The sequence below is a fragment of the Saccopteryx leptura genome, chromosome 7, assembly GCF_036850995.1.
Source record: "Saccopteryx leptura isolate mSacLep1 chromosome 7, mSacLep1_pri_phased_curated, whole genome shotgun sequence".
NCBI lineage: Eukaryota > Metazoa > Chordata > Mammalia > Chiroptera > Emballonuridae > Saccopteryx > Saccopteryx leptura.
The window spans coordinates 64936564-64951615 of record NC_089509.1 but is presented as its reverse complement, the minus strand read 5'-3'; the positions used below and the strand labels follow the sequence as shown (position 1 = coordinate 64951615).

General features: G+C 37.0%; 1 protein-coding gene across 1 annotated transcript in view; it reads left to right on the top strand.

Annotated features, from left to right (window-relative positions):
• The window catches only part of TTN (titin), a 284284-nt gene that overhangs the window by 52618 nt on the left and 216614 nt on the right, over positions 1-15052 (top strand). Inside the window, exon 45 of the mRNA XM_066346291.1 lies at positions 5151-5207. Within this exon, the coding sequence (XP_066202388.1) occupies positions 5151-5207 (57 nt within the window). The remainder of the gene's footprint in view (positions 1-5150; positions 5208-15052) is intronic.

Genomic DNA, 15052 nt, shown 5'->3' with positions numbered 1-15052 from the left:
TATTTTTCCCTGCTTTGTCACCATAACGTTTTGTCATAATGCATTGCTCTCATCACCAGCTTTCGTGCTTCTTGATAGGCATGTATCAGAATGGGGAGAAATGTATGTAAAGAAATAGGTATATTTGTTTTTTTATTTGGCTAGGATGAAAATTTAAAAAAAATTAAATCTAAGAGTGTCACCATGCCCCCACTGTGTTGACATAATTCAGATTTCACGGAGGTGACGCTGGAAGATTTCAGCTCTGTATACGAGCAGCAGTACTCACCTGCTGAACTCCTGAGGGTTGAAGGGGGGCCGGACCTAGGATGGCTTAGCATTTATGTTACTTAGGTCTCTTACATTATAATCAGAAACACTTCTCTGATGATGGGGGTGGTAGGGGTCACTTTGATTCAAAACAAGATAACAATATTTATTACAGAGTATTTTTCCTGAGCTAATTTAGTCTACATAGTATTGAGCATGTACAAATACATAAGGATTTAAGGCAACTTTTGATTTTTTTTCTTTCAACTATAATTACTTAAAATAACCAGATTTTTAAAATAATTAATTTAAAGTGGTTTGCAAACTAGAAAAGCTGGTTTTACAACCACAAGGTAAAAATAAAAACGGAAAATATACCAATTGCATACTCCAATACTGCCTTTATAAACAATATAGTGAAGTTCTTTAGACTACTGAGGTCTTAGCTTGTGTGCCTGGAAACTGGAAGTGAACTTGTGGGACTTGGAATCACTACTGACTTACATTGACAAGGCATTAGGAACGGACTGGATTCTAGTCCGCTGTTGAAATTCGCGACAGATCTGCAGACAACTCCAAATGAGTTCTGGTTTCAGTGCAGGGTACAACATTAAAGGTTGGCATGCTTCTTTTCAGGATTTAGCAAACTTGAAGAAGTTACATCAAACTCCCAATGGCATATCTCTTCATCATTTTCATTTAAGAAGGAGTCCCTTGGCCAAAAGCCCGTCTTCATCCAGCCTCTATCAAGCCTCAGGGTGCACAGCGGGGAGACAGTCAGATTTTATACAAGGGTATCTGGCATTCCCAAGCCAGAAATCCAGTGGTTTCATAACCAGCAGCCAATTCTACCAGCAAAAGATATAGTTTTCCATTTTGAGGAGTCCACAGGCATGGCTTTAATGCTTATAGTTGATGCTTACTCAGAGCATGCTGGGCAGTACTCTTGCAAAGCAGCCAATAGCGCTGGGAAAGCCACTTGTGCAGCAACACTCACAGTGACTCCAGAAGGTAAAGCCCATCTTCTTCCAAAGACTTTGATTTGCTGCCTACTTCCTACTCCCACTATTACTAATGAGAGTCTCAGCTCTGTGTCTCACTGCATATTGTGGTCAGTCCATAATCTACTAATGAAGTAACACCCCACCAGTCTCCTACCCCTACCTCTCAATTATGGGCTAACCTGTGTACTTTAAGTCTCACAAGGTGTTCTGTGCGTTGTCTTAGCAGTTATTTTTTAGGCATCAGCTCCACTTAACATTTTTAATTTTCTAAACATCTCATTAATGCTCTATTTGCTGTATATTCTTTACAAAGTATATGGTGGAGGGAGGGCAAATGTTATCTCAGAAAGAGAAAAGAGAGACAGGAAGAAAGAGAGAGAGAAGGAGAGAGAGAGAGGGAGAGAGACTCTGGATAACTGCAATGACAATGAAAGAAAGAACCCAGATACTGTTTACTGTTTGGCATCCGCATGAGCCTTCATCGTCCATTCATTCATCACTGGATCACTGAGAATGAATTTTCTTTGGTCTGATCCCGACATCTTACAGTATACTGCATCTGGCATGCTGCTTCCAAGTGACAATGACATCTTTCATCTTCATCTTCCATGCCATTTTGTGTTACTAACCTCGCCAAGTGACAAAGCCTAGATCTTAATATTCTTTTCTTTTTCTTGTCACTTGATTATACAGTGCACGCCCTAGCTAGGCAAAGTTCTGGAAAAGATGTAAGAGAGTCCACCAAGTCCCAGGCAGTGGCAGAGTCCTCTTTCACAAAGCAGGAGAGCAGAATATCCCAAAACGAAACTAAGTCCTTTCAAGGATCATCATATGAATGTGAAGTGCAGGTTTTTGAAAGTATATCTCAAAGGTCGACCCACACAGCTGCGTTCGTTCGAGATATAGGGTTGCACCATCCTGCATCCCTTTCCCAAGTGACAGAAAGCACTGAGTTATCTGAGACCTGTGCTGAAGAGACGATGGGGGAGGCGCCAAAGATTCTTCTGCATCTTCGGGACCTATCTATAAAGTGTGGAGACACTGCTCAATTCCTCTGTGTTTTAGAAGATGGATCTTTCGTGGATGTAACCTGGGCTCATGAAGGTGTAAAGATAGAGGCGTCTGAGAGAGTGAAGCCGTCACAAGATGGAAATATGCAGTTTCTTATCATATGCAATGTTCAGCCGGTAGACCAAGGACAGTACAGCTGCACTGTACACAATGAGTATGGAGAGAAGACCACGTCAGCCATACTAAGTGTAGAAGGTGGTTATTTGACTTTTAGCTATGACTTGCTCCATTTCATCCTCATCGCTTTCTGCAGCTTCTCTGCCATGCAAAGTGAATCAGTGAATATGTTAATTAGAGTATCTCTAAATTAAAACCATATTCATAAATGGTTTCTGAAAGTTGGCCAAGTCACTGGCCAAACTTGTTAGAACATTTAAGTTCTCAGTTTAGATTTAGGAAGTAAAACTTGCAAATCCAGGTTCAGGAAGTTAAGGTTCATTTCACATGAACTCCTTTTCTAATGTTTACAAAATGTGCCACCTAGGAACTGACCACAGAAGGTTAAGATATTAAAAGTTCAGGTATTTTTTGAGTAATTATTATTGTGTCTTACCCTGTGCTAAATTTAAATTTAATTGTTTTAGTATCAGGAGGCTCGGAAACTCTCATTTGACCTTCGTTTCAGATCTGGAGATTCTTACTATTTACGAGAAGCCATTTTTTAAAAAAATTAGGCACTTAAAATAGTGGAGCTATGTCGACCAAAATCAGTAGTCTCTAGATATTTCTCAATAAATCATGCTGCATTTATAGCCTCAGAACATCTGGACATTGCAGAATTATCTCATGGCAAGATCATTATTTTTGTTATTGTGCTTAATTCTCCCCTGTGTCTGGGAAGACATAAATAAATTTTTCTGAGCAAAGGATAGCTTCTTCCTCTTATCCATAGACTTTTAGATACTAATAAAATAAGAAAACTATTCTTAAGGCGCTAGATGTCTGTGCTGTGTATCTGTAGGCAAAGGAGCTCCACTGAGTCCTATGGGAGAAAGCTGGCAGAAGTTCCGGCATCTCTAAACGCTGGTTGAGAGCTGTGACCTCAGGTTATTCCCTGATCTGACCATACTATTTTTGAGTTGTTAGACATGAGCAGAGGCCAATACAGTGCTACGAGCACAGCCATTTCTACCCTGAATTTCAGTTCATTTAATGTATCTATACTCTTCGCTGCCCCAAAGGAGGCTCTTTTCTTTCTTAAGCTGATGTTTCATTATATAAGCTATTTCTGGTTATATTTCCAAAGCCCATACAAGAAATATATCAAGATCTTAGCTCTAGTTATGCAAATGAGATGGAAAATTCTACCATCCAGAGAGTTGACTGCAGCTGCTGGATAGCACAGTTTATCTGGAGTTACCTACAAGTCTTGTATGTAACAACTGACCATTCCTGCAGCAATTTAATAGGGAGTTAGCAGTGCTGTGGAAGTGTTAGAAATGTCTGTCTTTCAACTTGTTTCCTAAAGACCTAGTGTCGTAGTACAGTGCTTAAAAGTCAAGTTCCCAGAGGGGATTTAATTGCACATTTTTGCCCCAGGAATTCTAGTCCCAATTAAATATTATTAAAGTGTCCTTGGAGCATGGACATTTTTATCTTCGAAAGTCCAGACTGCCTTAGTTGTTCTTAAGAAAGTTAAAACATAAGCCACTTTAAAGTGTTTGAAGAGGGAAGAATCCGACACAGTTATCCAGTTATCTAATCTAAGGCCAGTTTTTATGTCGCTCTTTTATTTTGGCCTAATGACTTTACATAGGCTACGTAGTTATCCACGAAGATCAATTAAGAATGTAAAACCCCTTAAGTCAGTTTGAGTTGAGGTGTTACACGCATAGGAAGCATAGATATTTTATCTAGTAGTTTGGGGACTAATGTGCTGCTTTTCTTCTCATCCTAATGACATTCCATCTTCTTTAAATTCAACATGTCTTTCACTCTTACAAACACAGCTAATTTATTCCTTTTCCTAACTTTATTCTCACCTAGCAAAAGAATCGCAAACCAGAGCAGTTTCAAAAATTACCCTTGGTTCAGAGACTAAAAGTATTAAAACACTCAAAGAGTTACAAATTAGAACAACCCCTGAAGTACAGAGAGAATCGTCAAAGAAAACGTCGAGTTTGTCATTGACTTCATGACAAAGACCACAAGGGACGGAGAAGCCAGGGAGTCGAGCACACTGACAGGAGGCCCCGGGAGCTGAGGGTGGAGCGTGGCACCCGGGTGTCTGCCTTCCTGAAGATGCTGCCCAGAGACGATCGTGTCTGAAGACTGTACCTTTTCCTTATGCAATAAAAGCAATTTTGAGTGAATGACTCTGTTTTGCTTCTTAATCTGTAATTGAACTTTGAGGAGTTTAATGTTTTAAAGGTGGTTTAAATCAAAGGATTATTTACTAGCTCAAAATGTTTAATTCTGCAGGAAAAACTGAGACTAGTCATCAACTAAAGGTGGCATGTTAGAAAATGCATGTTTCTTCTAAATATGACTTCATCTCTTCGCCAGTGTTCGATTAATAAGACATTCAAAAAAATCTTTCCTTTACTATTCTGAATGCATGTGAAGGCATGGAGAATTCTATAACTAAATGTGAAAATTTCATGGCAAACTGAAAATAAAAATGTTTTAAAATCTCCCTGTCAACACGGTCACATACTTTATCAGCTCACTGATTTATTTGGCATGAAGTTTTTTGATGCATTTAGGGTATGTTGTTTTCTATTATAACAAAGAGAAAATTGTAACTGTATGAATGACTCATAAATTGAGGCAGAAAGTATCTGGAATTAATAATTAAATTTTCTTTTCTTTTTTTTTCCATTTTAGCTCCTGAATCAATTTTGCATGAGAGAATGGAACAGCAAGTTGAGGTGGAAATGAAAGGTATTATTAAACTGAATGTGAGACTTAAGTAGAAATTCTGAAGGATTAATAGAATCCTTGAGCTGCCTTCTTTCTTTTAGTATTATTGAGAAAAAATGACATAGACGTACAAATATATCTCTTAGAGTATATATTACTATGTCGCATGCCTGGTTTAGTATGCTGACGGTTACATGCATTTCATAGTAATTTGTTTTAGAGTCACTTAAAATCTTGAATTTGAAATTTATCAGCCATATTCAATTTCATGTTCACAGCCATTTTTAAAAAGTGTGTATTAGAAAAAGTTGGAATCTTAATGCATGACATCATGAAATAGAAGTTTGTGTCCAAAATCACAGTGGATTAAGTGGGAACAGTAGACAGTAACCTAGCTGTCATTCTCAGAATGCAATGTCATGAGTGAATTATGATGGAAATGCTACTTTATTTAGGGTGTGTGAGAAATGTTACATTCCCATTCTAGTCTCCATTTCATGCACATATATCATTTTAACATTGATATGTCTCTTACGCTGGCTTGCAGATAGCTGCCTTATGTGACATTTATTGCCTGCTTTTCTTTGTATAACATTGTGACTTTATGGCTGTATTAGTTCGAATAAACGCCTTCTCATTTTATTTTAGCTATTTATGGTTACAGTTCTTGTATATATATTTAAAATAGTTAACTCTCAAAAATATAATAATTTAATCTACAATCAAAAGAATCAGAAAGGGCGTTTATTCCACTCTCTGCAAGTCAGGTAAGATTTTCCTCTTAGCCATCAAAGGAACAAAGTTTTCCTGCTCTCAAAACAAATATGCACAGGAACATGTTATTTTGAAATTCATTTTTTGCTTGTTCAAGAAGAAATTTCAACAGTTTGAAGAAAAGACCAGACAGCGAACGATTTTCGTGTCAGAATCTTTTAAACAGAGCATGGTGTTGCGTTTATTCGAACAAATATGGTGAGTGAAATTTCTTATGGATTTGTGAGAATCTGTAGCATGCATTTTATTTCATTTTCTATTTTGCAATTTCATTTATTTTCAACTTTTTCAAACACTATGGAAAATAGTAAAATGCTTTATAATTTTATTTCTTTTTCAGAATTATTCTCCGAAGAGGAATCTGAACATTCAGAAAGAGATACACGTGAAGCCTTTTCAGATTCTGAAGACTTAGACCACAGCTCTGTAGCTGCTAAAAGATATGCAAGTAGAATATTATCCACAAGCTCCTGGCCTGAATATTTCAAGCCTTCTTTCACCCAAAAACTTACATTTAAATATGTTTTAGAAGGAGAAACTGCTGTCTTTACGTGTAGATTAATTGCCTGTCCAACTCCAGAAATGACTTGGTTTCATAACAATCGGCCTATCCCAACAGGTCTCCGGCGGGTTATAAAAACTGAGAGTGATTTACATGATCACTCTTCCAGCTTAGAGATTAAAAGGGTCCAAGACAGAGATTCTGGAAGTTATAGAGTGTTAGCAACTAGTAGTGAAGGGTGTGCTGAATCAACTGCATCGCTGCTTGTTATCCAAAAAGGGCAAGATGAGAAATATTTAGAATTTCTGAAAAAGGCAGAACAGACACATGGAAACATAGAGACTTTAGCTGAAAGGAGAGAGGACAGGGTGAAGGTTGACCTGAGATTTACTGGCTCTCCCTTTAATAAAAAACAAGACATGGAACAAAAGGGAATGATGCGAACTATACACTTTAAGTCAGTAAGTCCTGGCAAGAAAACAGATTTTATGTATGATGAAGACTATTTAGAAAGTAAATCTGACATAAGAGGATGTTTTAATATAGGTGAAAATTTCCTGGATGAGGAGACCAAAATGAAGTTGCAACGTTTACGGGAGGCTAGAAAAACATTACTGGAGAAAAAGAAATTATCTCTTTTGGATACATCATCTGAACCAAGCTCAAGAACTCTGAGAAGTGAAGCTAGTAATAGAGATGTTCTGTTCTCTAGAGAGGAAATAAAAAGCAGGTCTGTATCTGATCTAGCTGAAAATAAGGATAAAGTAGAATATTTGACTGGGGGTATTGTCCACAATCCATATGCTCATCCTAATCCAATAGAATCTGCAGACTCTGCCACAAGTTTTGCAACTACTGCTGATGAAGAAATTCTGCAGACTGAAATAAGAATGAGCCAAGAGGCATTTCTAAGAGAAAGTCTACGAAAGGACCGTTTATATGATACAATTCTAGAGGGTGAGAATACCCAAGAGAAAGGACAAGTTGAAGATATTATGACCAAAACTGAAATTGGAGAGTCATCTAAATCTATCTATGTATGCAAGGAAATATATGAGACTTCTGAAAAGGTGTCTCAAGTTACACCATTTGCCAGTGAATCTTTTGGTACCCTTACATATATTAAAGAAAACAAAGAAATAGATAGTAAAAGAATAAGAAAGGATGATTTGAGAGAATTACAACATTCTCCTCCCACAAGAATTGATGAGTACAAAACGGAAAAAGAAAGGAAAACCACAGGATTTTTTGAAAATTCTTTCCAAAAACACCTGCAACATTGTCCACCTTCATTTCTTCAAGAAATTGAATCTCAAGAGGTTGACGAAGGTGAGAGCTGTAAATTTATATGTCACTTTCAAGGATATCCTCCGCCTATAGTGATGTGGTATAACAATGATATACCAATCCCACATAATCAAGGTTTTATTACTCAGACGTTGGAAAACTGTTCAACGTTAACTTTTTCTTCGGTTCTTCCTCAAAATGAAGGTTCTATCACCTGTGTGCTGTTTAACCGATATGGAACAGTAAAGACTACTGGCATACTAGAAGTGAAAGCAAAACAAAGGCATGGTGTCAGAGCGCATAAAGTTCCAATGTTGCACGACTACAGCGATGAGGAAGAAGAGCTGGCACTGGTGTTTGACCAAGCAGAAGGCATGCATCCATCTTTGAGACAACAGGGCCAAACAGATCTCTATATGTTCCAAAGTCACCCACCAGCACCTCCCTCTGCAGACGTAGAATTGCTTTCCTTTCCTGTAGAAATTCAGATAACAGCAGCGACTCCTACCCCAGAACAGGATAAAGAGTCAAGAGAATTGTTTCAGTTTGAAGAGGTGGAACCGAAAACAATGCCTCGAGACGAGGCTACTCAGTCACCAAAACACAAATTTATATTTTCATCTGAGATTACTAATGAGTCGCCAAAAGTGTTACAAGAAATGCCAACACATGTTAGATGTAGAAAAGGGGATTTCATAGTACTTGAATGTTTACTGTCTGGTGAGCCTAAGCCAGTGGTAACGTGGTTTCAAAATTGGGTTCTTTTAAAGGAGAGCCCAAAGTTTCAGTTTGAAGAGGTTAATTGTAGCTACAGATTATATATTAATGATGTTGATTTTCAAGATTCTGGAAAATATAAGTGTGTTGCTGAAAACAATTCAGGAAAAGTTGAGAGTATTTCAGATCTAACAGTGGAACCTGTCACACACAGGGAATATAGTGAACTAGAAAATGTTGGTGGAATTTATGAAGAATATTCCAAAGATCAACCCATTCAGGGAGAATCTGTAAGGGCACATTTATATGATTATCCAGCTGGTCCTTTTACTGCCCAATCATACGTAAAAGAATATTCTGTGAGGGAGTGTTTCCAAAACCTGGAGACAACTGAGCAGATACACCAGAAAGGTCATGTTCAGTGTGTACCTTCTAGAGAAAAACCACCCAGATTCATGCAGGTGGCTTCTAGGTCCATACAAACCAACAGGCCTATCAAGGCTGAACTCATACAATGTCAGGATGAATGGAGAGAAGGACATGAAAATGAGAAGTCAAAGCTTCATCAAGCAGAGGGTACAGTGTATCCATTTGTTGGTGATTTCAGTAAAGTTAAAATTAGGAAAGAGGTAAGAAGTGATTTTGAAAAACTTGGTGGACCAGAAAGGGTGCATGTACAAGATTATGCCCAAAGCGACCATTTCTCGAATATCTACTCTGAGAAAACTTCTGAGAGTTATGATACAAAAGACTCATCTATCATTGTACAGGAAGAACCCCTTGGTGAGGAGGGACGCTACCCAAGAAAAAAGGTAAAGCATCGAATCATTGCATTTGAAAAGTTACAACATATAGAAAAAGGAGTTCTGGAGAAAAGACCTACCAGGAAATCATTTGTTAGTCCTCCTCCCAAGGATCCTGATGACACTGACTTTTCATTAATTCAAAGAGAATCACAATCAAGTAACCTAAAGGCAAATATGCACCAGGTAAAGAAAGTGTCCCCTCTCACTGAACCAGATTCATCTAACATCATAATGAATTTAAAGCTGCTTTCTTCTCAAACTCATGAAGAATTTAAAGTACAAGAGAGGGAACAACTGAAAGAAACAGGTCTTATAGAACAGTCAGCAGTTTCAGAAAGGACTGAACATGAAGCACCTATTATATTTGACCTAAAGCAGTTTCACTCTCAAATAGAAACTCCAGATTTAAAATCCCAAGAATTAGATAGTGGTCAACCAGAAGAAGAAGCTTATTTTAAAATCCATCATCCTACTTCTGAAACAACTGATGCTGAGAACATTGTATTTGATCTAAAAGAAATGTATTCTTATGTAGGAGATCCAGCTAAGGAGTTCCAAGAAACTAGGCAACAGCAGGAAGCATCTTATAAAGAAGAGATTCCTAGCCCTGAAATATTACAATTGGATACACAGACTACATCTAAAAGATTGCAGAATAACGTATTTACTAGTGAAGAAATTCCTTCTCATCAGGACTGGATGGAGAAAAGTTGTACTGATGAAAAGACTTTTTATTTGGAAAGAGAAGTCCAACAGGTACAGGAACAAAATTTAGAAATTTTAAACACTGATAATTCTCTTAAATTCTTCTCTGAAGAAATCCATAGTGAATCAGGCCCCCTAATTCAGACCTCACCTGCAGATGTAGGAAAAACTGATACTTCCGAGGAAAAATGTTCTTTAGAAAATGGAGATCAAAGTTTCATTTCATTTTTGAAAAAATCAGCAAATGAGGAAAAGCTTTTAGATGTTTGTGAAAGGAAGGCAGAACACACTTTGGACCCAGAGTTGGCACCATTTGAAAAGCAGGATGGAGAGACCCAGGGATACGCCGCTGGAATTTTGGGAGACCACGAAGGTGCCGTTCAGGAAGCAGACACACTCCACAGAAAGCTCTCCCTCAGCCAGTGCTTCTCATTCTTGACAACCGAGGAACAGCAGAATCCAAATGAACAAATAAGCGAAAAAAATGATGTCTCTGAAGAAGAAAAATGTTATGAAGAAGTTCAAGTTCAAAATGAAACTTCCTTCTTCACTACTAAAGAAAATATAGAAACTTGTTTTTCTGAAAATCTTCCTAAATTTGATGAAGCACATACCAGGGAAGTAATGGACTCTGGGTCCTCTCTAACACAATATTTACTCGCTGCTGGGAAACATGAAGTTCCTGAAACTAAAGATACCAAAGACAAGGCAAAACTTGGCCAGAGTGAGTCAATCACATCTATGGAGGTTGAAGAAGTAACTTTCAACACTGTGTATGAATATTACAACCAACAACAGGAATCACTAGGTCGCCCATTTTCTCCTGAATCTGATATTTCTATTGACGTGGGAAGTATAAGCAGTGAAGAAATATCTGAGTTAGATCAGTTTTATACCCCGCCATCTTCTGTTGAACATTTTGAAACTCCAAAGTCTCCTGATTTATATTTTACTCCATTTGATACAACCAAACAATCCTCAACAAATTCAGGAGGTGAGACTATTCAAAGAACCATGCCTTTAGAGGAAGTTGCTGAAAGGTACTCAACACCTTTGGAAGATGAGATAGCAGAAAGATATTCCACACCCCCAGGGGAGACTCTAGAGAGATATTCCACACCCCCAGGGGAGACTCTAGAGAGATATTCCACACCCCCAGGGGAGACTCTAGAGAGATATTCCACACCCCCAGGGGAGACTCTGGAGAGATATTCCACACCCCTAGGGGAGACTCTGGAAAGATACTCCACACCCCCAGGGGAGACTCTGGAGAGATACTCCACACCCCCAGGGGAGACTCTAGAGAGATATTCTACACCTTTAGGAGGAGAAACAGTTGAAAGGTATTCTATTCCTAATGGAGGACCAAACCCCACTGGACACTTTAAAAGGTATCCGTCACAAATAGAAAGGGAGGACAGTACACCAAATGATCATTTCCATACACCTACAGGAGAGAGAGGTTCAGCGTATGAAATATGGCGTTCTGATTCATTTGGCACCCCCAATGAAGCTATCGAACCAAAAGACAATGAAATGCCTCCGTCTTTTATTGAACCTCTGACCAAAAGGAAGATATATGAAAATACAACATTAGGCTTCATTGTTGAAGTTGAGGGCATTCCAGTTCCCGGTGTGAAATGGTATAGAAATAAATCTTTGCTAGAGCCAGATGCAAGGATTAAGATAGAAAGAGTGGGTAACGTGCATTCTTTGGTCATTTCCGGCATTCAGAAAAGAGACGGGGGAGAGTACATGTGCCACGCTGTAAACATCATAGGGGAAGCAAAAAGTTTTGCAAGGGTAGATGTCGTACCCCAAAAAGAAAGGGCAGTGGCACTCCCACCGCCGGTGACACATCAGCATGTCATGGAGTTTGATTTGGAAAACAATTCATCATCAAGAACACCTTCTCCACAAGAAATTGTCTTGGAAGTTGAATTAAGTGAAAAAGATGTGAAAGAATTTGAGAAACAAGTGAAAATAGTCACAGTTCCTGAATTCACTCCCGATCATAAAAGCATGATTGTGAGTCTAGATGTTCTTCCACTGAACTTAGCAGATCCAAATATGGCTTCAAGAGGGGAAGAAGACAAAGATCTAAAGATTGACTTAGAAGCATTTGAAATGCCTCCTCGTTTTATAACGCCTATTTGTGATTTTAAAGTTCCAGAAAGTTCAGACGCTGTGTTCAAATGTTCAGTCATAGGTATCCCTAGTCCCGAAGTTAAATGGTATAAAGAATATATGTGCATTGAGCCAGATAATGTTAAATATGTGATTAGTGAGGAGAACGGAAGTCACACCCTTAAAATTCACAATGTCTGTCTTTCAGATAGTGCGACATACAGGTGTAGAGCTGTGAATTGTGTAGGAGAGGCTATCTGCCGGGGTTTTCTCAGCATGGGAGATTTCAATGTATTGGCTACGATAACGAAGAAAAGTAAAGTGACTTTAAGCAGTATGAAGGAAGAGTTGGTCTTAAGAAGCAAATATTCAGACAGCTTTTTTGAATTTCAGGTTATGGAAGGGCCTCCCAGGTTTATCAAAGATATTTCTGACTGTCATGCTCCATTAGGCACAGCTGCTTATTTCCAGTGTTTAGTTCGTGGCTCTCCAAGACCCACGGTTTACTGGTACAAAGATGGGAAACTGATGCAAGGAGCAAGGTTCAGTGCTGAAGAACGTGGCATAGGGTTTCACAACTTATTCATAACAAACTTAGTAAAAGGTGACGAAGGGGAGTACAGGTGTGTGGCTACTAACAATATAGGGATGGCCGAGACCTGTGCAGCACTCGTCTTAACGTAAAGTCTCTTGGACAATGTTTTAGTCCCTCAGTAATTATTACAATTGATTTGAGTGCGTCCATTTTTTCCAAATTATAGAGATCTAATAAATTTCCAAATACGTCAACTCTATTTGAATGCATTATGTTGAAGACTCCTGGGAAAACAGTTTCTCCATGTGGATGTCTCCTATTTGTAATACATGTAAATATTCTGTTATCTAAACTGTGGAATCATCACTGATGTCAATAATGCTGTGAAAAATCAAGCACAATTAAATATCACTTTGACTACTTAATTGTTTGTATTTTTACTTTACCGTCATTTCTCCTCAAAGTGTTTCAGTCGAATGTATTCTCTTTTAGCAGATAAACTATATAGGTAAGTAAAGTAATATGTAAAATAGAAGACCGTGTCAGATGACCACACAGATTAGTAAGAGAAAATCTTCTCTGTCCTCTGAGTATAACTAATTTTTGAAATTATGATCCCTTTGCAGCCAAATCCATGCCTATTTACTCAGACTTAGAATAGATAAAACAAAAAAACAATAACCAACTTTGCCCAGTTGAAAACTAACTATATAATATGTTTGACATTGCATTCTTAGTATATTCTTTGGCTCTTTAAAAAATATTTTAATTTTTAATATCCCTCTTCTTAAGTATTTTAACTCTTGCTGGTTTTGAAGGGACTAATACTGCTCTCTGTTTGGATAGAGTTTGTCTGGACATTTGCAGACTGTGAAAATACAGATCTTTCCACTTTGGAAATACCTTATTTCTCAATTTTTGAGATGGCATGAGTATAAAAATGCAGCATTCATTTAATATTTGCCTGGGGAAAAAAGAAACTACCATATTATATTTTTATATAAATTTTAAATCACAATCCAATATCAGAATCTTTCAAATTAGGGAAAGAAGGTGGAATGTTTTTAGAATTGAGGCAATGGGGTACTTGTATCATATATCTATATATAAAACGGATAATAAGCTTTCCTATTGTTTTCACTGAATTTCATTTTTAAAACTAAAAATTAATAAGCATTCAAATTCATGATTTGTGTTTCTAAAATGACATTTTGTGTTTTTAAAAATTAAAATTATAATAAATTTACTAAATCCTTAGCATTATATCTTATGTTCCAATGTGAACCTAAATCTTCTCATATAAATTATAATAAATATAGAGAAGTTTTTTAATCTGAAAATGAGGAATTGGATTAGAAGTCCTAAAAAGTGATCATTCAACTCTATATGTCATCCCAGTGGTAACATTTCTTAACATAAATTAAAATAAATTTTAGTTGTGCCATAGATGATGAGAGAAATGATAGACTATAGTAATAAAATTATGGACATTCCTCCCCTCAACTCTCAAATTACTCATTGTTACCTAATGGCTATAATTATCTCCTGCACTGAGTGATTATAAGTGATTATATTAAACATATTATTATTAATTCTAAAAAATTAAACATTTAATTTTCAAAAAGGATTTATATAACCAATTATGTTTACTATGTTTTTTTCATTGTATTACTTTTTTATTCCCACAATAGGAATTTCTAAAAGCCTTCTAAATTTGATAAACAATTGAGAATATGTACAGAATATAGATGGACCAATCAGGTTTATACCCTCAATTTCCCCCCCCCCCCAAATTTGCTTTACTTGTTTTGAGTCATCAAAACTCATCAAGATAGATACACTCTTATGGAGCAATCATTTCTGTTCCAACCAGTGAGTACATAATATCTGTAATGACAGTTATAGATATAATGAAATATATCACATCCTAAATCCCTGAAATAAAACTAATTCTATAGTTAAGGGATGTAAAGATTTATTCTACCTTTAGTCACATAATAGAGGTCTAAATAAATTAGAAATTCAGGTCATGAAAAACATGACAAGCATGTTTTTTCCCCAGTATTATATATTATAGAGCATAAATAGCAACAGTTTTAAAAAAAAGTAAGAAAGAAAGGGAAAGAAAAGTTATAATACCTTATTGGATTTGCAGGAAGTAAGGAAGTGCTGAAAAATATACTTTTATTCACATAAGAAGGAGGGCTTTATTTGTTTTGCTCATTAGAATTCTGATAGTCTCAAATGCATTAAACTTGAAACTATGAAGAATAACAATGACTGAATAAAGAAAAGCAAGCTTTGCCCACACTTGGCTTAGTTTGTTAATTGTTGAATTTTTTAAAATTTTCTGACTCAGTGACACATAACTTAAAAGCCTGAAATATTCATTTCTCTGATCCTAGATAAATAA